The following is a 26,967-nucleotide window of genomic DNA, read 5'->3' on the forward strand; positions in this document are numbered from 1 at the left end:
AATGATTTGTTCTTTGTATGATTAAACCTTGATTAAAATAGCACTCCTGGTGATTGCTTTTCTCTTTTCTTCTTGTAGTAGTATTTTTTAAGCCCAGTGATACTTGTTTCCAATTATAAAAATAAATGCTTTATTAAAAAACGAACAAAAAACATGTTTTTTCTTTGCTTTAGATTCACGTTTGTTCAGCACTTCAGCGAGATTGTACGATTATAACTGAAGCGTACTGCTATACTTCAAAGACATGTTGAAATGGATTTCATTGGCTGTTTTAAAGAGAGCTGAAGTTCAATTTGATTTGCTTTTTAGCCCAGTAAGATGGAGAAAAAAAAATTGTGATCTGCAAAATATCTAGTTTAACTTTCATGATCCAAATAAAATTGTAATGAATAAACAAAATGTTTTTTTCCCTTGAAATTGTACTTGAGTCTAAAGTCCTTGGTTGACATGAAACAGTTGACAAAATGTACTTAATGTGAAATGTTTCTGAGTTTAACAGAATATTCGACAAAAAGTGTAGGGACTTGATTTGATCCATTGCGAATCGAAAAGTGGTCGTTACATACCAGATGGAGCCAGAAGAGAAGACATTTCCATCCAAATAACATGCACTTATGAATTGTTCACAATATGTTCACAGAACAGAAGAATACAGTCCTGTTTTAGAGGGTTAAATATGGTACGCTCACACACCGTTCGGTTATTAATGAGAATGGCAAACTCATTCTATTACAATTTTTAGGACTCACAATACCATTTTCATTAAACCTGTACTGAGTGAAAGGAACTGTACTAGGGTACGTTTCCAATACAATTACGTAACTCAAAGACGTCAGCTCATGGTATCGTTCGTATTACACAACTGTCTGTCTTGCCATGGAAGTCGTGGCGTTTTCAAATTACACGAGGAATCGGCAACAGGGGTGAACACATTACAAAATGCTCTTTCTTTCCTGACAAGAGAAAGCCACTTCAACCACCCCCCTCATCGGTCCTACGACTGTACGACCCGGCTGGCGATAAAGGCGATTTGGGGATGAGGACGGGCTCAGTTTCGCGGTGTAAATCCCCACAAACCACCTGTCCCCTGGTATGCTCGCTTGCTTTCGTCCGAGCTCGGGATGAGTGCAGCTCACCTCGCGGCCAGCCGGCATTCTCCCTTGAGCCTCTGGAATTGGATGCCAACATCGCTGCTGCGTCAGAGAGTGTCACAGCGGCGTCTGATGATGATGACTCGTCTGGGCTGCCACCTTCGTGCCTGCTCGCCCAGTCTGAGGCGTATGCGCGGATGTCCGCTATGATTTCCTGAGCTGCCGTGAGCACGAGGCTGGACTGGAAACCTCCGTCCCCCCTCACGGCTAGTCGATCGGTTCCTCCACCCCCCCAATATGAACGATACTACGATCTGACGTCTTTGAGTTACGTAATTGTAAAAAATGTTCTTCCTTTCTTCCCAGAAGTGCATGACGAGCTGACGAGGTCGTGGAGGGCACATTTTACTACCCAGATCCGACCTCAATTACCTTGATGACTGGCTCATTCTGGCTCACTCTCGAGAGTTACTATGCGCTCACAGTTGTTTCAGTAACCCAGTGTAACAGAATTAGTTCTTAATTTTTACTCTCCCCATGAAGTCCCATGCGAAGCATGCTGGAACTATAACTAATAAAACTATAACCCCCTGCCCAGTATCTTTTTTCTCAACAAAGTTGTCCCAACACAAATAATCAGTGAGTGAAAGTGTCAAATAACAGGGCGGTTACTGAGATTAAGCAAGTAGTATTCCGCTGGTCATGTGATTCTAACATGGCAGCCCCCATGTGTGGACCCTCTCCATGTAGAGTAAAACAGCCTTTATAAGGATACTGATATGAGTCTTCATTTTAAAGTGAGTGGTCATGATTTTGTATATATATTTCAAAATTCTTTAGGAATTAAACATTTAATGAGGAAAAAAATACTTTAAGTAAACTTCCATTTAAAAATTAAGTATATTGAACGCAATTAAATTATATTGCGAAATAATTGTTGCATTTGCTAATTTTAATTAAGGAAATTTAACAAGCAGCAAAAAATATTCTGCTGTTGTTGTGCATACTTCACTGATTTACATTCACTCTAAATCATTTAATTTAGTAGAGTGCACATTTTACAGAGCAAAGAAAACAAGTTTAGATCAGGAATAGAGTTTTGTTGTGTAGATCACAAATAATGTGATTTATTTTAGTGTATGTGAACCATTAGGACAAGGAATATGCATTAAGAAAGTAATTAGGGTCCACTTTGATTTCATGTTGACTAGAAAAAGTAAATAAATGTAGGCACAAAGACCCAGGCACTTCACACCCTTATTGATGGTCATTTTTGATAGTGTTGGAGCTGTCATAGAGCACAAAACTGCATATACCTCTGCCAGTTTGAAAACCTCTAAGTGAGCAGTTGGAACTACACTATCTGTAGTTTTATTAACAGTCGATCTTCTGTCACTCACTCGACGTTGTGTCTATGTAGTGACACTAGGGGTCTCTCTTGAGAGCCTCTGTTACCTCTTATCTTTGAGAAAAGGCCAATGAGAATTGGCGAACAGATTTTGAGGTAACCGAGGCTCTCTCGAGAGACCCCTAGTGTCACTACATCGACACAACGTTCGAGTTTATGACAGTAACCGAGATGATATCGAAGCTTTTCCTTAATGAAGCGAAAATGTTCTGCCTCTGTTTAATTTCCCTTGTTTTTCAGTAATGAATTACTCAACGTGTGGGCAGTTTCAGCCCCATAACTCAGTGGTTCTCTAAATGTGTCTCACACATATTCCTCCCAGTAACCTTGATATTCAATCTCTGACATTTCAGCTGCCAGGTCAAATCATTAACCTTGTGGCTGTCACCCCCACACAGGTTAGGGGAGATCTGACAGTAATCTGGCTTCCATGATGATAGGGAACCAGTGAAATTAATTTCAGGATGTGCAAAATGCTATCAATAGAAATATTTTATGGTCATGGTAATGAGTATAGAGTGTGTCGTAGCAACTATGATAACCATGGTAACCATTACGTATTTGACCCCCACACTTTTTAGTGGATAATCAATGCTAATGCTTTTTTTGTGGCCCCATTTTTTAAGCTGCAAGGTACGAGAATTCATGACCGCAACGATTATATTACTATCACTTATTAAAACGGTTTGTTTTACGATAAAGTATTGTTTATTTTTAATATGAAACCCTTTATCGTACTGTCCAAAATTCTGAAGCTTTAAACCCCTGCCTGTGTTTTCTTATGGCAATCTATCATTGAACATAACAGCTGTAATAATATCAATATTTCATTACTCAATATTTATAGCCATTATTGAGAAGATGTGTTGTGTTGTCATTGCTGTGTCGGAGAAACAGCTGACACATTGATGAGCTGTTATATGATTGCAGTGGTTTAAAGCTTGTGAAGACAACATCATCCACATGTACACACTGCAGCTGAACGACTCAAGAGAGCTCTTTACGAGGGAAGAAAAACCCCTGTTATCCTCTGGGTGGTTGAAGTCTGGCACAGAGCTATTACAACTGTTTTCTTGTTCTTTTGGTGCAAATTGTGTGTACAGAAAGTTTATAGAGTGCTGATGGTACAAAGTAGAATCATGCAGGCAAAAGTGTGCCATACTGAGCCAGAGATGATTGGGGAATATAAATGACATTGTATGAAGTTACTTGTCTTAACAGGGACTAGCAATTAAAAGAATAAAATACGTTTTTTTTATCTCAGTGATTTAGACCTTGGCATGATTGTTGGTGTCAGATGGGCTGGTTTGAGTATTTGTGGAACTGCTGATCTCCTGGGATTTTCACATGCAACAGTCTCTAGAGTGTATAGACAATGGTGCGAAAAACAAAAAACTTCCAGCAAGCTAAAGTTCTTTGGGCGAAAATGACTTGTTAATGACGGAGGACAGAGGAGAATGACCAGACTGGTCCAAGCTGACAGGAAGGTGACAGTAACCCAAATAAACAAGCATTACAACAGTGCTATACAGAAATGCATTTCTGAATGTACACAGCAAACACTGAGGCGGATGGGCTGCAGCAGCAGAAGACCCCTCCGGATACCACAACTGTCAGCTCAGAACAGGAAACTGAGGCTGCTGTGGGCACAGGCTCACCAAAACTGGACAGTAGATGATTGGAAAAACATCGCCTGGTCAGACAAATCTGGATTTCTGTTGAGCTACACAAATGGAAGGCCCACTTCAGACACAGTTTTCTGTTCTTGGCTGACAGTAGTTGAACCCAAAGTGGTCTTCTATTGTTGTTGCCCATCCACCTCAAGGTTTGATATGTTGTGCATTCTGAGATGCTATTCTGCTCACTACAATTGTACAGAACAGTTATCGGAGTTACCATAGCCTTTCTGTCAGCTCAAACCAGTCTGGCCATTCTCTGCTGACCAATCTCATCAACAAGGTGTTTTCGCCCACAGAACTGCCTCTCACTGGTTGTGTTTTGTTTTTTGCACCATTCCCTTTACACTAGAGACTGTTGTGAGTCAAATTCCCAGAAGATCAGCAGTTACAGAAATACTCAATCCAGGCCATCTGGCACCAACAATCATGTTCACAATCAAATGAAAGCTCTCATTTGCAGGAATGTGACTGTATAGTTTATGTTGTTGCCATAATACCACATTTCGAATGATTATCAGAAGAATCACGAAGACAACAAACACAAACGTCTCATGTCTGCTCTTATTACTGCTTCTAGAAGCTCCGAGAAGAGGCGAGAACCGGCTTGACGATGTAAATAATAGTTTTAATGATAAACTTAAAAGACAACATAAACACACACATGACGGACATGTCCGTTAACGATCTCTCTCTCCCGCACGATCCTCTGCAGTCGACCTTTAACCCTTTAATCATGGAGGCATAATTAGCCTAATACGGGACCGGGTGTTTAGGATCACAACCCGGCCCCGCCCTCCACCCTGCCACATTCCTCCCACGTTCTCTCAGGTTGGGGAGCCCCCGGCCTGACTTACATCCCCCCCCCCCTTTCCCTGGGGGCTGTCCAAGCTTTACGTCTAGTCTGCCGGCAGGTCATCCACATCTACCTGGCCGAGGGAGGGGACAAGGGGAGGGAAACAGAAATAATTAAAATGGGGGGGGGGGTACTTCCTGTAACAGTGTAGTACCCCCCCAAAAACAGAGAGAGAGGAGACAGAGATGAAAAAAAAAATTAAAAAAAAAACTTGCCAGTTCTCCGATATGCCACAGCTTTTTTCTCGGCCACTCCTCCACCCTCTATCGGATGACAGACGCGCCTCTCCGGGCGGATCAGAGGCAGTCCTCCAGCCCCTGACGGACGGAACGCACCGCCGCGTTTTCGGGGAACAGAAGGGGTCTCCCTCGCCCCTGGCAGCGGTTCTCCAGCTCCAGGCGGTCCCCAGTGAGCCCCTCCCCGCTCGCAGTACTGAAACAGCAATGTGATAGATTGAGAACAGACTTATAAAGCAATGGCTTACATGCTATTGGCTAGGAGTTACCCAGCTAATGATGTGATGATGTACAGCTGCTAGTCTTCCCGCTAGAACTACGTTGCGCTTCCATTTATGCAAATGCAGTATGTACAATTTTGGAGAACTACAAATCTTTATGAATCCTCAGATGAACTGGAATCACTGAAACGTTGGATGAGGATACAGTTCCACCTCAAGTGAGTGGGTTCAATGGTGGGACTCTCATTTATAAGTGAATAATGGAGGTACTTTGTCTGAGAAAGACCTTGTTAATGGTATATTTATTTATAAATGAACTCCAGATGAGACTAATTGAGACTTGTTGAAGGTACAATTTTATGGCTAAATGTAATACTCATCAAGGATCCGTCAATTTAATGTTGATGAAATCACACAGAACAGGTTATAATTTCAAAGGTAAATGCTTAATGGTGTTAAATAGCTGATGGCTTTAAACATAAATTGTTCTAATTTCAAATAAAACTAAATTAATCTATAAAAACCCATGAATTCCATTTTCTACAGACATCAAAGGATTAGGAACATTTGTACATCTCTATAGTTCTCTGTGTGATATTTTGTCAGTATGTAAATTTTGTACATATCAGTGTCAATCCAAACATAAACAATATGAGAAACACACTGTACATATGAATATTTACAAATACTAATGAGATCACTTTGGAACTTAAAACAGTGAATCCCAAAATCTCATATTTTGGGATTCACTTTCATTGAAAACATGAGGATATTATCATCTCTAGTCCAATTATAAATGCCTTGTTAAACATTAAAAAATATTATTCTTTTATAAGCAGCATGAGAGTGTACATGTCACATTATTAATCATCTGGTAAGATTGGCCCCCAGAGGAGGAATGCACTGAGATTGGGTGCATCGGATCAACGTGAGGGAGGATAAATATTACCGTTGGAACATTTTCCTATAAAAACGTTTAATGGAATTCAGGGCAGTCACACAACGATTCAAACAATCTCAACACTGTCCATTCTCTTGGACAGTCTATCTCTGTAAATACACATTTGCTTGTATTCAATGAGAGAAAAAGCTTTATTGAAAGCTTTGCCTCAAAATACTCTCACTGAAACTTTACTGCTTAAAGAATTCACATCAGTAAATATATGTATTGTAAGATGAAGATATCTAAACATACAAGATTTGTATTTTAAATGGCAAAGAATTAGGTTTTGTGTGGTAAATCTCTGAGAAATGTTTTTTTAATACTATAAACTGAGAGAATGTAAAATTATCCTTTTGTTATGATGTTTTATTGCTTGTGTTGTTTCAGATTATGGCGATGTGTAGTCAGACAATATGTGTGTCGTACAGGGCTGCACTCAGTCAACTGATCAATATGAAACCAATTAACTGATATCATAATGCTGTCTGTTCTATTCTGAGTCCTTTTAAAGCGTCTCTATCAGTCTTTCTCCAGTGTGCTCAATAGATTGGCGAATTTGTGTCAGGAGAGGGGATGTGGGGTTTGGTTTTAGACAGAAACTAGAATTTGTCCACTAGTAAATGGAAGTTTACTTGATTCATTTGAGTTGGGACAACATGAACACGTTGTGTAGTGTTGCTGTGGCATTGATAAAGCTAGGTAGGGGATTTCCATTTCCCAGCATGCCTTGCATGGGACTTGATAGGGAGAGTTTATGTGTTTTTGTCCAAGTTGAATATAAAGGGGGATACTTGTTAGTGTTTAATGCTATGTTGAGATTAAGAAGAGTTTCTGTTATGTTGGAATTTTGGGGATTTCCGTAATGGTGAAGAGTGGAGCTTGAGCTAACAATGAGGACAGGTTGATATAACACATGAAATTGATAGTAAATGCTGTGCTAACCATATCAAAGTTTCTACAGTATTATCTGTTGAGCTTCCAACCAGCATGTACAGTGCATTCAGAAAGTATTCAGACCCCTTCATTTTTTCACATTTTGTTATGTTGCAGTCTTATGCTAAAATACTTTAAATATTTTTTTTTCTCACATCAATCTGCTCTTCATACCCCATAATGACAAAACACAACCCAGATTTCAGGTAACTTTGTACATTTATTAAAAATAAAAAACTGAAATATCACATTGATGTAAGTATTCAGACCCTTAACTCAGTCCTAAGCTGAAGCACCTTTGGCAGCTTCATGTCTTTTTGTGTATGATGTGACAATCTTTGCACACCTACAGTTGGGGATTTTCTGCCATTCCTCTCTGCAGATCCTCTCAAGCTCTGTCAGGTTGGATGGGGACCGTCGGTGGAAAGCCATTTTCAGATCTCTCCAGAGATGTTAGATTGGGTTCAAGTTTGGGCTCTGGCTGGGCCACTCAAGGACATTCACAGAGTTGTCCTTAAGCCAATCTTGTGCTGTCTTGGCTGTGAGCTTAGGGTCATTTTCCTATTGGAAGGTGAACCTTTAGCCCAGTCTGAGGTCCTGAGCACTCTGGACCAGGTTTTGAGTAAGGATATCTCTGTATTTTGTGGTGTTCAGCTTTTCTTCAATCCTGACCAGTCCCTGCTGCTGAAAAACACCCCCACAACATGATGCTACCACCACCATGCTTCACCGCCTGGATGGTGTTGTGCAGGTGATGAGTGGTGCCCGATTTCCTCCAGACATGACGCTTGAAATTTAGGCCAAACTTTTTTTTGTTTCATCAGACCAGAGAATCTTGTTTATCACAGTCTGAGAGTCTTTTAGGTGCTTTTTTATGTCTGGCACTGAGGACATGCTTCCGTCTGGACACTCTGCCATAAAGCCCAGATCGGTGGAGTATTGCAGTGATGGTTGTTCTTCTGCAAGTTTCTCCCATCTCCACACATGATCTCTGGAGCTCAACCAGAGTGATGATCGGGTTCTTGGTCACATCTCTTACCAAGGCCCTTCTCCCCCGACTGCTAAGTTTGGCCAGGCGGCCACCTCTAGGAAGAGTCCGGATTGTTCCAAACTTCTTCCATTGAAGAATTATGGAGGCCACTGTGCACTTGGGAACATTAAAAACAGCTGACATTTTTCTGTACCCTTCCCCAGATCTGTGCTTCGACACAATCCTGTCTCTGAGCTCTGCAGGCAGTTCCTTTGACCTCATGGCTTGGTTTTTGCTCTGATATGCATTTTCAGCTCTAAGACCTTATATAGACAGGTGTGTGCCTTTCCAAATGTCTGATCAATTGAATTTGCCACAGGTGGACTCCAATCAACGTGTAGAAACATCTCAAAGATGATCCAGAGAAATGGGATGCACCTGAACAAAATTTCAAGCCAAGGGTCTGAATAATGTTGTCAATGTGATATTTCAGTTTTTTATTTTTAATAAAGTTTTTGCTTTGTCTTCATGAGGTATGGAGTGTATATTGATGTGAACAAAATATTTAAATCACTTTAGTATAAGGCACATAACAAAATGTGGAAAAATGATAGGGTCTGAATACTTTCTGAATGCACTGTATTTAGCATGCTAACATTTACATTACTAGTTAGTACATAAAAAAATAAGATTTTTTGAGTTACATAGACATGTCTAATTTTGTTGGGTTTACCCAATTCAACAAGGTTCTATCTACACAAAGTGTTTGCGTTGAGATTACAAAATAATTTTGAGTTAAGAAAACTAAATTAAAATATGTGGAAACACTGTCCACAATTGAATCAAGTTCAGCCAAAATGCTTTTTGTGTGTGTGTGTGTGTGTGTGTGTGTGTGTGTGTGTGTGTGTGTGTGTGTGTGTTTACAAGATTATTTCTTGAAATATTATTATAGGAATTCTTGTGGCGTTAGAACATTTTTCTTCTATATGTTGTGCATTCTTAAATTATTGTGTGATGTTCATAACTGGAGCAGGTTGTCACTTTACTTTGCTTTTTGGCTGCCAAAATGTAAAGGACATTAGATAGCTATAAGTCACAATATTTTCATAATTTGAAACATTTTACACTTTAAGGAATATTCTGGGTTCAATACAAGTTAAGCTCAAACAACAGCATTTGTGGCCTATTGTTGATTACTACAAAATTAATCTCGACTTGTTCCTCATTACCTTAAAAAAAGAAAAAAAAAACTGGGTCACAGTGAGACACTTAGAATGGAACAGGACATGGGGGCCAATCAGTAAATGTTAAAATACTCACATTTCAAAATTATAGCCACAAGACGTAAATAAAGGTGTGTTAACATAATTATAGTGTGATAAAATCGCTTACGCCTTTTCTGTGTAAAGTTATATCCAATTTTACAACTTCATTGCCATGACGATGTAACGCTGTAAACCTTCCGATCATGCCAAAATGAAGATTTAAACAACTTTTATTATGTAATTTAACTTTGGTATAATTATAAGCTTCAAATTTCTGTTTTTAAACCCTCCAAAAATTAGCCCCATTCACTTCCATTGTGTGTGTCTCACTGCAACCTTAGTTTTTAAGAAAAGTAGAGTCGAGTCAAAGTAAATGTTTTTGGTTATCAACATTGTGCCACAAATGCTGTCGATTGAGCTTAACTTGCATTGATCCCAGAATATTCCTTTAACACTCTTATTGTGTTGGGGTCAATTTGACAACATACCATTTTTAAACTGCTGAAATACTGGTTAAGCTATTTATTTCTCCTCGAAATTTTGTGACGTTTCCTCACTTAGGGTCCTGAAAGTGCATAAAAACTTTCCACACACATGTGTTTTGAAAAGACTGTTCAAAATCTGTAGCCTACGGTGGTGTTAGGGGTCAATTTGACCAACATGTTTTATAAGTAAACAGGATATAAAATTCTAAGAAGTATTGTTGCCAACTCTACATGGTATCATCTACCAACTGGAAGTGAATATTGGGAGTAATTTTGACTATAATAATCATTCCTCTTAAACATTTTTCTCTCAAAGTCAAGTGTCAGACTGAAATCAGTTTTGACATTTCCACATCACTGGTTAAACAAACCCTTATCTCTCTCTCTCGCTCTCTCTCTCTCTTGGTTTAGCGGCAAAGCCAGTGGAGAAGGAAGACGTGCCGACCGTCGCGGGAAAGGTTGACGCTGAAAAGAAAGGCAAAAAGGAAAAAGAAGTCAAAAAGGACAAGGAGGGCAAGGGAGGGAAAGAAGGGAAGGGAGAAGACAAGGGTGAATCCACAAATAAGAAGAGAGAGAAAGGAGAGAAAGGGGAAAAAGGAGCATCAAAGAAAGAGGCATCAGATGGAGGGAAAGTTAAAAAAGGAGGAGAGAAAACAGATGAGAAAGGAAGTAAAGGAGGTGGAGCCAAGGGCAGTGCCAAGAAGCCCACAAAAAAGTGAACGTTTAGTCAGCTTAAAGGGATAGTTCGCCCAAAAATGAAAATTATGTCATCATGTACTCATCCTCATGTTGTTCTGTATGATTTCGAGTAAATGAGGACTTTTTTGGGTGAACTGTTCCTTTAATGGCATGTGCTACATTTTTATCAGTAGTTTTTTTACGGAGTAATTGTTTTAGTTTTTTTGTAAAATATTTTTTTTTTATTTTATTGTACATTTACATGTATTTTTTTTTTTTTTTGTAAATACTGACAATAAATGATTATCTCTTAAAAAAGGACTGAAATACTCCTTTGTTTATTCCTTTGTTTGCCTAAATTAAAAAGTGTGCAATTTTTAATATTCCAAAGAAATAACTGATGTTTATAATGCTTTTATTAATAATACATTTTCATTTATTCCTTATTCACAATACACGTGATCAGCACTAAATAATACATTACTGATGTTTTTACAAAATTTATGTAACATATAAACAACAAAAAGCATGTACAAATGATATTCTTAAAATATTTCAAGCAAATAAAATCATCTTTTTAATGAGGATTTAAATAACAATGAATGAATCAATGGGTGACATGTGGGAATAATAGAAAATGGTGTTAATAGGGACATTGCATGATACGACCCCTTTAAAAAATGCACAGGATTTAAGTGAAGCTTGACTATTAGTCAAACAAGATACATTTTTCACTATTTTTTCCAACTCCTCAATACTGAATTATGTATACATTATTCTTTCATTTAAAAAAACAAAAAACATAAAAAAACACTTTTTAAAGGAACCACTAATATGGAAACCAAGAGACAGAACAAGTATCTTGTCAAGGCACATACAGTAAAGTGCAAAAATAGACTACTTAAAAAATAAAAAATAAAAATAATAATAATAATAAAAAGAAGCTAAAATAATGTGAAAAGTTTTTTTAGAAAAACAAAAGTACTGACTACTTGCATCATCTGCCCTCACACTCAAGTTTAAAGTTGTGTTATATAGAAAAAAAGATAAATTGCTTTTTTTATATTTTCATCAGGAGTGAATGTTTGAATATAAGGGATACCAAAAAAACACCCCTCTAAATTTAAAGTGCTCATTTTTGGAAACCAATATGTGTTATTAAGATATCAATTAAGTCTTACAAGGATTTTTGAACCCTGATTATTGTCCTTTCATAGTTATTACAGAATATTTCCAGCCAAACATGTTCATTTAGCTCATCACTGGATGGACATCTGTTTTTGTAAACAATGAGATCTATTTATACATCCACAATATTAATGTAAATACATGCAGTAACAAAAAGCAGCAGAACATTACATCATCCTTAACAATGCATGAGCCTCCAAACATACAATACTGACTCCAGTAAAATACCAATAAATAATGGGCAAGAATTCAACAGTAATAATGCTGGAAAAATCCATTATCTTTCTATTTGAGCTTAGCTGGCTGCAGAAATCACATTAATGTGATTTGACATTAGACGATTTTTAGCTTCTCATAACATGCATGATATACATTATGATGTAATTTAAGAGGCAGTGAAGTGAGGCATGACATCAAAGAAATGATAGAACATATAATAAATGGTTTTTCAGGATGAAATCTTGATGTGCATAAAGAATCATTCATTATACGATAATGGGGATGGTCTCAATAATCAGCTCTAATGAGGTTATAATAGTGAGCAAATAATTCCCTGAAAACTCTTAGTACAGATCACAATGTTGTGGATAATTCATTCATGCATTTCTAGGTGGATTTCTAATATTTTTTCTAAGTCTAACATGTGTCTAGATATCCAGTCTAAAACACAGACAAATATAACAGAAGAAAACACACATAACAGTTACACAAGATGCTGCCATTGAATAAAATATAACACTTTGTTAATTGTTATGAATAAGTCCTTAATAAACATTCTATAATGCTTAACAGATCAGTTTTAGCTGCACATTCAATTAGATTTATAAAAATATATACAGTAAATAAAAGTTGAATGACATTTCTAAATGTATGTTTGTACATAAATGATCTGTCAAGCATTGTTTTAATGTAATAATCCTGTAAATGTTATTAATTCATGTTATTATGAAGTTTTATAGGATAAATTCTCTCCAATGGCTGCAATTATTAAGGCAGCTTGAAAATGACCCTGAAAAAATGAACAATAACATTATAACTCAGTTTCTCTCATAATGCCAATCATAATAAAATGCTTGGACATTTCCCCACCAACTGAACATTGGCAATAATGCAAGCAGATGTTAAGGAATCTTTCCCCTAAACATACTCCATAAGAGTGGTGTGCCATCTTCCATGTCTTCCAATAGCTTTGTGTGAGTAATATAATGAAATATACCCTTGATATTCGCTCAACAGCATCTGCCCCCACTGGTAAAGAGCTGTAAACATTCTGCCTGAAATCTTTTGAGTTCCAAAATAGAAAGAAAATCCTAGGGGTTTGGAATGACATTAGCGTGAGCATTTTTGTTTTCACTGCCAGACTCATGAAGACAACTATGTGTCTTGATCTCGCCACAGAAGGAAACAATAAAAAAGGGAATTCTGACTTCATATCTTGTGATTTCAAAAATTGTAATGTTACAATTTCAACTTTATAGCTCAGAATTTTGACGTTATTTCACGTAATTGCAACTTTATATTTAGCAATTTCGAAATTGCGAAATATTATCTCACACATTATATTTCAATGAATATCAGAATTGCAACTTTATATCTTGGAATAGATATAAATATATATAACTTATAACTTGCAATTTCGGATCTCGCAATTGTGACTTTACATTATGCAATTTCAACTTTATAGCTTGGAATTTCAACTTTATTTCTCATTATTTCAACTTTACATTTTGCAATTTCTACTTTATTTCTCGCAACTGTGACTTTCTATTTTGCAATTTCTAAATTGCAAAATATCAAGTTGCAACATTATATCTTGCAATTTCAAATTTAAATTATACAATTTCAAATTTATAGCTCATAATTTCAACTTTATTTCTCGCAATTGCGACTTTAAATCTCACAATTTTATCTTTATATAAATTTAATTTCTACTATATCTTGCAATTTCAATTTTATATATTGCATTTTTTTACTTTATATCTCGCAATTGCAACACGTCTCGTCTTAATTCTGACTTAAGATTTGTTTTGAAATTGCAAAATGTAAAGTCGCAGCATTATATCTCGGAAATTATATCATATATGAAATTCAACTTTATTTCTCACAATTGCAACTTTATATTTTGAAAATTTGACTAGATTTCGCAATTGAGAATTCATTTTGTGCGGTTTCGAAATTGCAAAATATTAAGTTGTAACATTATATCTTGCAACTTCATATCTTGCATTTTCAACTTTATTTCTTGTAATTGCGACTTTATATTTTGCAATAAAATTGCAAAGTATAAAGTTGAAACAAAGAATCTCACACATATCTTTCATTTTCAACTTCATTTCTCATAATTGTAACTTTACGTCTCATGATTGTGAATTTATATCTTGCAATTCTAACATTATATCTCGCATTTATGACTTTATATCTTCCAACTGCGACTTTATTTTCTGCAGTTTAAAAATTGCAAAATATTAAGTTGCAACATTGTATCTCGCACATTATGTCTTGCAGTATTGACTTTATTTCTCATAATTGCAACTTTATATTTTGCAATTTTGAAACCGTTAAATATAGTAAACATTAATCTTACACATTATATCTTGCAGTTTTGACTTACTAGCTCATAATTTCAACTTGCGACTATATCTTGTAATTTCAACTAAATTTCTTGCAATTATGACTTTATATTTCGCAATTACGAAATTGTGAAGTATATAGTCGAAACATTATATTTCACGCACATCTTGCAATTTTGAAATCGTGAAATATGGTCACAACATTATATTTTGTACATTTTATCTCACAATTTGACATTTTATCTTATAATTACATGAAAAAAAATTGCAATTGCAATAAATAAACACGATAATGCGAGTATTACAATCGCAAATGTGAGAAATAAAGCCAAAATTGTGAGAAAAAGTCAGAATCAACTTTGTTATTTTAATTTTAATTTCATGGCAGGATCTGGCTTACATAAAGAATAGCTTGGCAAGATTTGGCAAATCCACCTAACAAACCTGTGGATAAACATATTCAATCGCTCAAGGTCTAGAAACATAGAAATATAACATTCTACTAATAAGAACCTGCTACCATAATAGCACCCCTACTGGGAGTTTTATGAGATGCTATCTGTTTGGACTATTTGCAATGTAAAAAAAAAAGTTTATTAGTGCTGATCAAAAACAATTCTTTGTTATTAAAATGTATTTAAAATATTATGAGTTTCTTATTTACAATTCACGGTCCATAGTGCCATATCATTTTTATGGCTTGACCCTGGAGCAAACTCAACATTTCTTCTTCTGATGGAGGTGTCATGAGAACCAGAAAGCACCGATTTGTTCTTTCACAATGCAGGAACACATTTGCAAAATCTTAAGATATTCACCACAAATTCTTGTTCAAGTACTGTTGGTGAAGAGGTCCTGATACCCATAGTATCGCCCAGACTCGTAAGAACATTGTGGCTCATTTAAAAGACACTGATCCAACAGCTCAATTGGATTGGTCACTGTTGCTCAACTGTAGCTCAACTCATCTGAGAAGGTTCCACAATCCAAATGGTAAGGAAATCCTGAGGAAGAAAGGAATCTCTCATCCTTTAACATTTTCTAAATCATGTAAAACGTTTATCATCTTTGTTTAGGTTTTGAAAGTCACATGACTGTTTCTCGCTCCTCCTCCACCACTGGTGTGTTTTTTTCTTCTTGAAAGTTCTTTGAAGGTTCCTCCTGTATATGAAGCTCCTGACCCGAAGATGGGATGGAGTTCTCGGAGACGGAGCCATTCTTCACGTAGCCCGGAAGGTTCCGGTGTCCGTTGATGGTGACGGGCCCCAGGCGAGTGGTGAGGTGCAGGGCCAAAGGGCCCCGTGCGGTCACGTTTGTGATGCTCGTGTGGGACACCATGGGTCCATAACTGTAGGTGTTACTGCCACTACGGGCTTTCCTCTTGAAGTCCAAAGCAAGTGTCCTCCTACTCCATGACTTCTTGATTTCAGCCTGGACCTAAAGAGTGTTGAGAAAATAGTTGTTTTACAGTTGATCTAAATTCTACTACAAATATATTTAAGAAATAAAAGGAATGGACTAATTTCTCAGCCACAGAAGCTGCAGTGGCCCCAACAAGTAAATCGACACTAAAACCACACTTTACAATGTATAAATGTCATTACCTTAGATAGTAAGTGGAGTTTGCAAACAAACACTTTTCTCAAAACTAACTTCAATTTTCTGAGACATTTTTGTAATGACTTTTAACCAACTGGTCCCAAGATCATTTTAGTGGATGTATGAAGTCATTTCATTTACATTTACATTTATGCATTTGGCAGACGCTTTTATCCAAAGCGACTTACAGTGCACTTATTACAGGGACAATCCCACCAGAGCAACCTGGAGTTAAGTGCCTTGTTCAAGGACACGATGGTGGTGGCTGTGGGGATCGAACCAGTGACCTTCTGATTACCAGTTATGCACTTGGCCCACTATGCCACCACCACTACCATTAACTATGGACAAGTTTTGCTAACATTTGACAACAAGGCATTTTCTCTTTATTTTTGAACAGTACATTTATTGTTTTATCAATTCAAACCTTACAAAAATAATGCTATGTTTATTTAAAATAAATGCCATTGACTTGATATTTTGTTAAATAATGCTGTGACATTTTTGAGTGTGGCTTAAGTGTCCAAATACTTTTCGGGGTTACTGCATCTTATCTTTTTCTTACCTCTCCATTGCAGAAGCAATATATAATTGCAACAAAGAATCCCTGGAAAAGAGAGTGTGAATTCTAATATCAGGTTTAGTCAATATAAAACATACAAAATAGTATGCAGTAAGCATTATGCTAATACTTTATTACGAACATCATTATTGCAAAATAGTTTGGTGACTCAGCATTTAACATTCATATATGATTAAAATATGACCTGGAATGAGTTAAAGAGCATTTCATAATGCATCTGGATTTGCCACGGTACCCCAGAAACTTCTGTATAGGGCATTGCCATGAACACTATGTAGTGAACGCCAAACAATGGCATGAGGACCAGGGTTGATTTTAACAGCTTTCTGTTAAAGAAAAATTAAATAAAACACACCTGAAATATTTCACATGCTCAACAATAACAAAGAAACAAATACTGAGTATAGACAAATGGAAAAAGCAAGGTCATCTTACCTGTACTGTTGTCTTGTGTCACATCGCCCTGCATTTGTTTCTCTAAGTTTTGTTGCCAAAACTCGAATTATATTCAGGAACAACAAAAAATTTACCTTGGGGGAAAAAGTAAATACAGTCATTTAATGGATTATTTAATATTATATTTACGTAAAAGGGACTGTCAGGAAATACACTCACTGAGCACTTTATTAAGAAGACCTGTACACCTACTTATTCATGCGATTAATCAGCCAATGCAGATATGGGTCAGGAGATTCAGTTAATGTTCATATCAACCATCAGAATGGGGAATAAAAATTGGATCTCAGAGATTTCGACCGTGGCATGATTGTTGTTGCCAGATGGGCTAGTTTGAGTATTTCTGTAACTGCTGATCTCCTGGGATTTTCACACACAGCAGTCTATGGAAGCGCAGCGTAGTTCTAGCGGGAAGACTAGCAGCTGTACATCATCACATCATTAGCTGGGTAATTCCTAGCCAATCGCATGTAAGCCATTATTTTATATGTCTGCTCACAATCTATCACATTGCTGTTTCAGTGTGCTAACACAGGCAACCTCCACCACCCCACCACCACCAGTTGAGCCCTGTCCCGCACGGGGGTAGGCTCCTCGCCCCTGCCTCAAATCTCCGGCAGGACATGATGGTTCCGGGTACAACTCCCTCGGACCGCCGGACAGGGCCTACGCCAAAGAGAGAGACGTTACTTCCTGTTTTACATTTATCAAATAAATGGCATCTTAAACTTCACTCAAGCCTGCGTGTCTTCCCGATAGAACTAGAATTTACTCAGAATGGTGCCAAAAACAAAAAACATCCAGCGAGGGACAGTTCTGCAGACAGAAAAGCCTTGTTGATGAGAGAGGTCAATGGAGAATGGCCAGACTGGTTTGAGCTGACAAAAAGGTTACGGTAACTCAGATAACCACTCTGTACAATTGTAGTGAGCAGAATGGCATCTCAGAATGCACAACACGTCAAACTTTGAGGCGAATGGGCTACTGTAGAAGACCACATTAGGTTCCTCTTCTGTCAGCCAAGAACAGAAAACTGAGGCTGCAGTGGGCCTACCATTTGTGTACCTCAGCGGAAATCAAAATTCATCAGACCAGGCGATGTTTTTCCAGTCTTAACTGTCCAGTTTTGGTGAGCCTGTGCCCACTGCTGCACGTCGAACCTTGAGGCTGATGAGCTGCAACTGCAGGAGACCACGTCGGGGACTTTATTAGGACCATAGCGTTCATAATAAAGGGCTCAGTAAGTGTATATAATATTCATAGTAATAATTAGTAATAATTTAGAGGCACATTTGCGAATCATATAAAACAAATCAAACCAATGATCATAGTTCAACAGAACTTGCAATTATAAGTTTTAAAATGCAATCTAAACTTACAACGATTGCTGTCAGAATGGGGATCTGCACAATCCACTTCAGGTTTCCTGCACTTAAATCCCAGCACCTGTTGACCATAAACCAAATCAGACACTTTAACAGGCCATTCCAGACATCCATGTTTTATTTCAAGAGCCTATTGAGAAACTGCCATTCTAGTGTTATTTAGCATTTTGATGGCTTTTTATGTGTTTGACATGTTTAACACCAACATACTGTATTTCTGAACAGCAATACATTTCTGTACAAATGTGCGTATGGTGATGTAGGCAAACAGTTTGTAGCTCAAATACTTACTCAGTGTCAGCAACAGTGGCTCTCACACTGGCCCAGACAGTCACAAATATTGCAGGAACACCTGTTTAGTAAAACATTACATGTACTTCACTTTCCAGTTGTTCCATTCAGAAGAACAGGTGTTGTCTTTATTCCTGAGCAAAATTACATTAGTTTAAGCTTCATTGAGGTGGTTTAGCTCCACGGCATCCACATTGTATGCGCTGTGCATGTTCAACTATTCCGCACAGTGTGTACAATGCAGGAGCCGTGGACTCCACGAATGTGTCTTCAAAAGATACAAACCACTGTGCTGTGCTGAAAGCAATTAACAATACCTTAAAGAAGGAATGGCAAAAGTAACAGTTCTTTGGCACCAAGTCGATACTAACATAAAGAATATAATTATACCAGTCTTTCCACAGAATCAGTAGAATCAATTGTTACCTTAAGAGGCTACAGTATTTCTACCTGATCTAACCCTAAAAATCAATTCCATTGTCTTCATTTAATCTATTACTTGTAATTTGTTTCATTAATGGCCGTTTACTTGAATAATTACTTGAGGCAATGTTTACTTAACTGAAAAATACTAAATGCCAGCTTGTTAGTATCACTGAAATTGTTATCATGACAACACTATCTCAAAGTAACTAGAGCCAATGTTCAAGTCTACATTGGAAAACTATTTTCATTGACTGATGAAAAGATTTGTAACAAAATCGGTAATTACATCTTGTGAATATGATGTGCTCTCTGCAGCCAGCAGCTGAATAATGATTTTGGAGTCCCGTTTATTAGAAATGAGCATAAGTAAACAAACCGTTTCCTCACCCCAGCCAATCAGTGTAAAGCCCCAGAGGTACTTCCTGTCTGAGAAGAAGGTCATGAAGATTAGGCTGTGCAGGTAGAGGCCCTCCACGAGAATCCAGTAATAATTAGTCGCAAGGAAGTACAAGAAAAGGGTCACCGCCACCTTACAGCCAATCTTGAGGGGAGACGGAAAATCAATTTAACAAATTGATTAGCCACATTCTCCTATATACAGTATGTCACCTTAATTTGCTTTTGAGGTATGAATGGAATTGCTTTCTTAAACATTTTTTAGTGGTGCCTGACCCTGGAACACCAACTCTGTGATGATAGGTGTGGTAGGTTGCTGGTTGCAGTTGCAGTTGCAGTTGGGTGTTCTGGGGTGTTTTAAGAGCATTTCTATGTGGTTGCCTGGTGTTGTGGTAGGTTGCAAGGGGATTGCAAGGTGGTTGATAGGATTTTGCAAGGTGGTTGCTTAGGTGTTACAACACACTCTCAACAAGTTGGCTACGAATTAGCCTAATCTTGACTTTTGCAACAACCAAATCAGGTGAGACACCCTCGTCTCTTTCTAAAACATGAAAATTACTTTCTTCCATCAAATGATCCTTACAGATTCTACTGTATGGTTAGGTTTAGATATAGGGTTTGGGTTAGGGCATGAAATTCAGAAGCATGTACACAATTTCTGACACGCAGATCTTTCACTTACTTCCGCATTAACCATCTGGGTATTTGCCTGCCTAGAATTTGTACAAATTAATACGAAGAAACTTGTACAATTTCATTTGATTTCACCAACTCGTGCAAATTCATACTTAAAGGGTTGATGTCATGAGGAATCAAATTTCCCTTGATATTTTGACATATAAGAGGTCTTTCTACTGTAAAAACATACTGTACATTATAGAACTCAAAACTTAATCCCCACTTGATGTGACTCTCATGTCCGGTGTAGACAGCGTGTGAGTGTTAACAGTTGTGCTTGAGATGAACGGTTTACTATATTCAGATGCAATGTGTTGGATGAGCGTTATGTGTAACCCCTGAAACCCCTTTGTTTTATAATGTTGTGGAGCTTGTTCATTCTCTTCAGATTAAGTTTAAAAAATGGCTGAATTTGAGGGGCTGCAAGTTTTAAGGACGTGCGTAGGCCAAAACCGAGCGTTTCAGACTGAGGGTGGAAAATGATCACAAACGACAAAATGATGACTGTTTTAATGCAAAAATACTATCAGTGGACCTCAGAGAAGAAAATAAAACTTTAAAAAGAGTTGGGTGTTCTGTGTGGACTAAAGCACATTGCTATGCAGTTGCTAGGGTGTTGTGTTAGGTCGCAAGGTCATTGCAAGTTGGTTGCTAGATGTTTCTGGGTTGTGGCTAGGGTGATGTGAGGTGACTGCCAATGTGTTTTGAGAGGGATAAGCGCATTGATATGCAGCTGCTAGAATGTTCTAAGTGTTTTTTGGCTCACTGTTATGAGGTTGCTAGGATATTCTGGGTGGTTGCTAGGAGATGCTTACTGGCCCAAGTCAAAAAATACATAAAGACATAATACGATACAGGACGAGTTACGTGCTGAGGTTTTGGGATAGGGGTTTATTCAAATCCCTAAGTTTGAGCATTAGAAATAGTGATGGTTGCCTTAGCAAACACCTTTATCTTTTAAGCATTCAAAAATAAAAATAAGCACATGTCACAGAAGAGTAAACCCATGCAGTAATTCTTCACTGATACTGTCACTTTTGACCAGGTATATTATGACTGGTACTCTCATTCAATGCTTAACTGTAATTGGCAATAGTGGTAATATTGAAATTTAACAGAGCTGTCTACTTTGTATGTGTCTAATGTGATTAACCAGGAATAATTTATAATTCAATTCACGTAAATGCTTAATTGAAACCCCTGTTTCCTGGTTACGGTTACATACAGAAATTGCTGCCGTGTGTTTGTGGCAGGTCAAACAACAAATAGCTTTGAATGACAACGATGCTTCAGCATGCTTCTATGGCAACCACACGTTGCAAGATCTTGGCGATCCGGTTCTGCCGTGTTAACGGTCATGGACTCTACCGTTAAGATTTGATTGTTTGTGTGCTGAACTTACAAACTGGGTTTTGTTGGCAGGTGGGGCTTCAGTGATGGACTTCAGATCCTCCACAGAGATGCGTTCCATTTCCTCTACCACAGCACCCGAGTACAACACCACATCTTTCACAAAGATGCTGATGGCCCTCATCATGAACGAAACAAACAGATGCATGTGGATGTAGTTCCTGGTACAGTGTAACCGCCTGAAAGAAATAACAGGAAAAAGAGGAAGAGTTCAAAACAAGTGTCATTACATACAGTGAACAGAAAACAGTGAGAGGCAGGGGGACAAAATGTATATCAACTGGGTGTAAAAATTGACTATGGAGGCTAAATAAAACAGTTCAATGTTATTTTATTGGGAACTATAAGACTAGGGGCAAATTCACTAAATAGTTGCGGCACTTTTGCATGTGGCATTTCAGCATAAACACCTGATTCTTACTCACTAACCACCTGCAATCCAGTTTAACCAGGTGCTAACAGTTGGAAGTCACTGTCCTTCTTTTCAGTCACTTTATAATAGCTACATGTAATAAAGTATTTGTAAAGCCTTAGTTTATTGTTAATTCATTTTTCATAAATCATTTTTCCTTCATTATTAATACAACATTCATAGAGTATATACAAATAGTATGTTATTCATTTACATTTACTTTAGCAAATTATTTATTATTGTTTAATAAGGTAATGTATAAGCAGTTAGCTAACAGTTTGTAATTTGTTTATGACAACATTAATAAGGCATCCATTCATTCTTTCTTCATACATGAAAAAAAGCCACATTGCATACTCAATAAATTATACGTAATATGTAATGAATTGGACATATGCTTAATTAATGTGATTATAACTGTTTTAGGATCATTTACTATTAAAGTAATTCATGCTTAATATAGGTTGTTGTAAAGCACTATATCTTCCTTTCACATCTCGGCTGCTAATGGTTCCAGGGCAAGACAGAACAATAATGGGGAAAGAGCAGGAAATTACAATGCCATGTTTCTCCCATTGAAGATATTTCGGTGGCTGCACAATTGAAAGCAGATTTAATGATAATCTCGCAATCAGCTGAAGGATTCTCATCTGCACTTTCGCACAAGTGCTCTTCTCTCTGGCGCGAGTGTGCAACAACTGGGCTTCCCTCCATATTGCGGAGCGCAGACATCAAAACTGATGTGACCCATGTCAAGTGAGATTTTCTAGTTTAAGGCATTACGGAGGACGTCAAGTTGAACCTCTCAAACAGAAGACAGCACTGACATGCCAAACAGCACAGAGGAGGAAAAGAGCAACACTGTGCTATGCACCAAAAATTATTATAATAATACAAATAATATTAATAATTACACACCATCACCTTTACAAATTTGTTTGGCCATTTTTTACATGAATAAAGTAACTGTTATATTTTGACAAAATGTTAGTTTCATATGAAATAATCTAAAGGGAGAATCTATTAGACCTCATTTTATATCAACAGTGGCAGCTGTAGTTAAAGTTTCAAGATGTGTTTCAGATAGTATTTATTTTTCATAAATGCATTAATTTATTATTATATTACCATTATTTAAGACTAGCACACTGACATAACCATGGTAACGAGGAGCCTTTCCTTCTGTGTAATAGGTGTATAAATATGTAATATTAGTTAACAAACAGGATAATAATGGGCTCATATATATGCTCTTCAATTTTTAAAAGGGGGAGGGAAACTGCCTGTAGATTTTGTTGTTGACGTCAACAAAAATAATGTCACTTGATGTCCTTGTACTGGAAAACCATGAAAAAAACTATGCAACATAAAAGGAAATGCAACCCAGGATACATTAAATACAGGTTATGTTTAATCTATGGTGGGTCGACACTTGATGTCCAATGTAAAATCTGTCCTGAAACAAAACCAGTTGAGAACCACTGAGATAAAGGTACAGACAGGAGACTTTTTTTACACATCAAAAATGGTTTCAAGTTTCAATTACAATAAAGTGTTTACTCAAAAAAAATATATATATTATATATATATATATATATATATATATATATATATATATATATATATATAAATTAATTAATTAATAAAATAACCCTTCTGTTTTCACTGATAACTGTAATTGTGTAATACCGTATACCGTGATATTTTCTGAGACTCATACCGTTGCCACCTTAATCTCAGGGCTGGACTAGTAATCAGGCATACCGGGCATTTTGCCGGTGGGCCGACGCACTTTGGGGTCGATCAGGGGCGGACTAGCCATCGGGAGAACCGAGTGGGCCGGTGGGTCGGCCGCGAAATGGTCCGAATGGGCCGCGATAAGCTAAAATGAGCCGCGGCGTTATGCAGAAAGGACCACAAAACGGCGCCACTATGTAGAAAAGGACAATGAACACCCCCCTGCTCAACTTTTGGGCCAGATGCTATGTAAAATCCCGGGCTGATTTCTCTTCCCAGTCCAGCCCTGCTTAATCCACAGCTTTGCATATACACTAGGACTATACTAATACAATCATATATAATTATATGCAATTTATTTAACAATATTGTATGAATATCTTGGATCCCTGATTTGATAACTGTTTAGCTTTTTGATATTCATATCATGCCCAACAGTTCAATTACAGAAGTAGGTCATCAAAATAACCACAAACTTTTTATATGGTTTGCATAGTCTGTATAATTAATAACAGCATTTGCTAAGAGAGAATGTCTTTCATATGTAAGCAAACTGGACATAATATAATCAAATTGGAATTTTATAGAATTTAATCGAATTGAGAGCTTGTGAATCAGATTTGAATCAAATAGGGAAATGTGTCTCTATAATATCGAGCCGTACTACTCAAGCAACCTGTATTCATTCCTAACTTGTTATTTCAGCTAAATGTTCAAATGAAAGCTTGTGCCATTTCTTACAAACCAGACCCCCCCCCCCAAAACGCACAGTCCAGTTCAGTTCCTCCTGCAGCCAGACATGTTCAGAAATTAAACTCTTGGCTAATCATTTACCATTTGTTTTTTCTCTGCCTCTTCTGGAGAGGTTTATGGTGACAGTGTGGAATCCATCGCCTCCTCATCATTAGACTAACTGCTGCTTAACTGCCGTCCCGCTGGGAACTATTGATCGGGAAGCCCTGGAGAGCCGATCCGTGAAGAGCTGAGCTCCTCCAAGTGCGCCTCAAACACTGGCAATGTTGTTTGTGAGTCTCTGCGGCGCATGGCTGATATCCCAGAGCTCGCGCACCTGAGACATTATACTGACAGTGTGAGTGCAGCGCATGGAAAGACTGGCAGCACGTCAGCCGCGGCCCAAACGAGCCCTTATTAAAGTCATTTTCCTTCCCCGCATTTCCTGGTGCCCAGGCGAGGGGCCGACTCTTAAAAACATGGAGCACTGGAGCCGAGTCAAGCAAAGTCCGGTACCTGTCAGCGGCTTGTTACATGCAAGACCGACCCTTTATTTGAATAAGGCCGTTGGATAAATAGCAAAGGGAACCTCTTTGCATTAAGTAGTAATGAAAATGGAACGATTGAACGCAAAAGTAATAAATGCCCTCATATGCCTTAATATTGACAAGCGGCCAGAACACACGCTGTGTGAACTAATGGATAAACATTCATTTGATGCAGTTCATTAGGAAAACTGATAGTTTCAGTCAAACGTCAAAACACATAGCACTTTACAGTACGACACTCTAAAATAGTCACTTTCTCTACACTCAAAAACAAAATAAACAGTAACACTGTCAAGGCATTAACAATAAAAGCAAACATCAAAAACTGTTCAGATGAATAATGGATGGATGGACGGATGGATGGATGGATAGACAGCAGTATCTGAATATATCATACTGTACATGTCTTGTTTGAAATTACACTTATATTTGAATGATATCAGACTAGAATCTAGATCTCAGGATGAAACAAAGCCATTGAAAATTGCATTCGAAGATTCCTGGCTTCTACAGGGTTTCTGTGAATTCTGTCCTAGAAAAGAAGCAGGTGGGTTTTTCTCACCGAAAGTATCCCAGGATGACTGTCGCCACCATAAGTGATCCCAGAGATATGGAGTAGCCCACCGTGTAGATCAGGTAAAGTCGGTCGAAAACCTCCTGCATTAAGACAATAAGAGAATGCGAGTGAAATACCAATTGAGGCGTTGCCAGATCTCACAAGAGAAGCAAGCAATCTGGTCTGGAAAAACAACCTCAAAATATGCCACTTGCCTAATTTAAATGTATATATATATATTAGTGCTGTTGATTTAACACGTTAATTCAGTACGATTAATTTTACAAACAATAACACGTTAAAAAAATTAACACAATTAATCGCATGCCCCCGGACCATAATAAGGAAGATTCCTGAGAAATGCAAGCTTGTAGTACCACCTGTTTACTCCAGAGGGCAGTAAGTGAAATTTCAGCTGTATGAGCAACGCACAGTTTATACAGTGAAGAAAACACTTCAGTAGGCAGAACAACACAGACATTCGTTACGTTCTTGCATTCAAAACACTCGGAGCGCAAATGCGATCTAAGGGATCTCAAGATGTGTTTAAAGATTGAGTATTAAACTATATTTAACTTGAAACAGTGACCTAAACATTTTATGTTTATGATACAACACACCCGAGACGTCTGACGCAGGTGTATATTGACGGGTCCTTAAACAAGCCCTCATAATAAATCTCGAACTGTTTGACAAATTCACTTGTGTAATGGATTGCTGTGAACTGTGTGCCAATGATTGACTGATGATCAATAATATGGTAGTAAACAATACATTGTATTCTAAAGCCGCTTTTTGTATTGTCTTATCAATGATTAACTGTTCTACCAGAAGTAATGCATTTTAATTATCTGAATATTTTTATAGATATATTTAAAGATAACTGTGTATAATTATATATTGATATAAATATGTATAATCATTATATATTGAATTATTTTTATATGAGGGGCTTTCTCAGCAAATATTTGTATATGCGATTAAATGCGATGAATTAATCGAACACCAATTTTAATCGATTGACAGCCCTATATATATATATATATATATATATATATATATATATATATATATATATATATATAAAATAAGCCATTCATCACAATAGAAATCATAACATGCATACAGTTAATTAACAGTTAAGAACATTTTTAATTAAAGATCTGCTTCTGAGTCAAAAACCCGCCATTCATCAAATCTAATAATAATTCAGAGAAGACTTGGAAACTGACAAAAGT

The 26,967-nt window shown here is 37.3% G+C and overlaps 2 protein-coding genes across 3 annotated transcripts in view; one reads left to right on the forward strand and one right to left on the reverse strand.

Annotated features, from left to right (window-relative positions):
• The window catches only part of LOC127649480 (uncharacterized), a 44,884-nt gene extending 33,833 nt beyond the window's left edge, over nucleotides 1-11,051 (forward strand). Inside the window, exon 4 of the mRNA XM_052134584.1 lies at nucleotides 10,496-11,051. Coding sequence (XP_051990544.1) covers nucleotides 10,496-10,803 — 308 coding nt within the window. The 3' untranslated portion in view covers nucleotides 10,804-11,051. The remainder of the gene's footprint in view (nucleotides 1-10,495) is intronic.
• A 155-nt stretch (nucleotides 11,052-11,206) lies between these two features.
• LOC127649385 (parathyroid hormone/parathyroid hormone-related peptide receptor-like) overlaps nucleotides 11,207-26,967 on the reverse strand; it is a 97,542-nt gene continuing 81,781 nt past the window's right edge. For both annotated transcript variants that reach the window (XM_052134451.1, XM_052134450.1), the window contains 9 exons: nucleotides 25,736-25,830; nucleotides 21,737-21,923; nucleotides 19,648-19,801; nucleotides 18,835-18,895; nucleotides 18,538-18,604; nucleotides 17,138-17,232; nucleotides 16,887-17,028; nucleotides 16,685-16,726; nucleotides 11,207-15,957 (listed from right to left, as the gene is read on the reverse strand). In XM_052134451.1, the coding sequence (XP_051990411.1) occupies nucleotides 15,607-15,957; nucleotides 16,685-16,726; nucleotides 16,887-17,028; nucleotides 17,138-17,232; nucleotides 18,538-18,604; nucleotides 18,835-18,895; nucleotides 19,648-19,801; nucleotides 21,737-21,923; nucleotides 25,736-25,830 (1,194 nt within the window). In that variant the 3' untranslated portion in view covers nucleotides 11,207-15,606. The remainder of the gene's footprint in view (nucleotides 15,958-16,684; nucleotides 16,727-16,886; nucleotides 17,029-17,137; nucleotides 17,233-18,537; nucleotides 18,605-18,834; nucleotides 18,896-19,647; nucleotides 19,802-21,736; nucleotides 21,924-25,735; nucleotides 25,831-26,967) is intronic.

Source organism: Xyrauchen texanus, chromosome 9, assembly GCF_025860055.1.
Source record: "Xyrauchen texanus isolate HMW12.3.18 chromosome 9, RBS_HiC_50CHRs, whole genome shotgun sequence".
NCBI classification, from domain to species: domain Eukaryota; kingdom Metazoa; phylum Chordata; class Actinopteri; order Cypriniformes; family Catostomidae; genus Xyrauchen; species Xyrauchen texanus.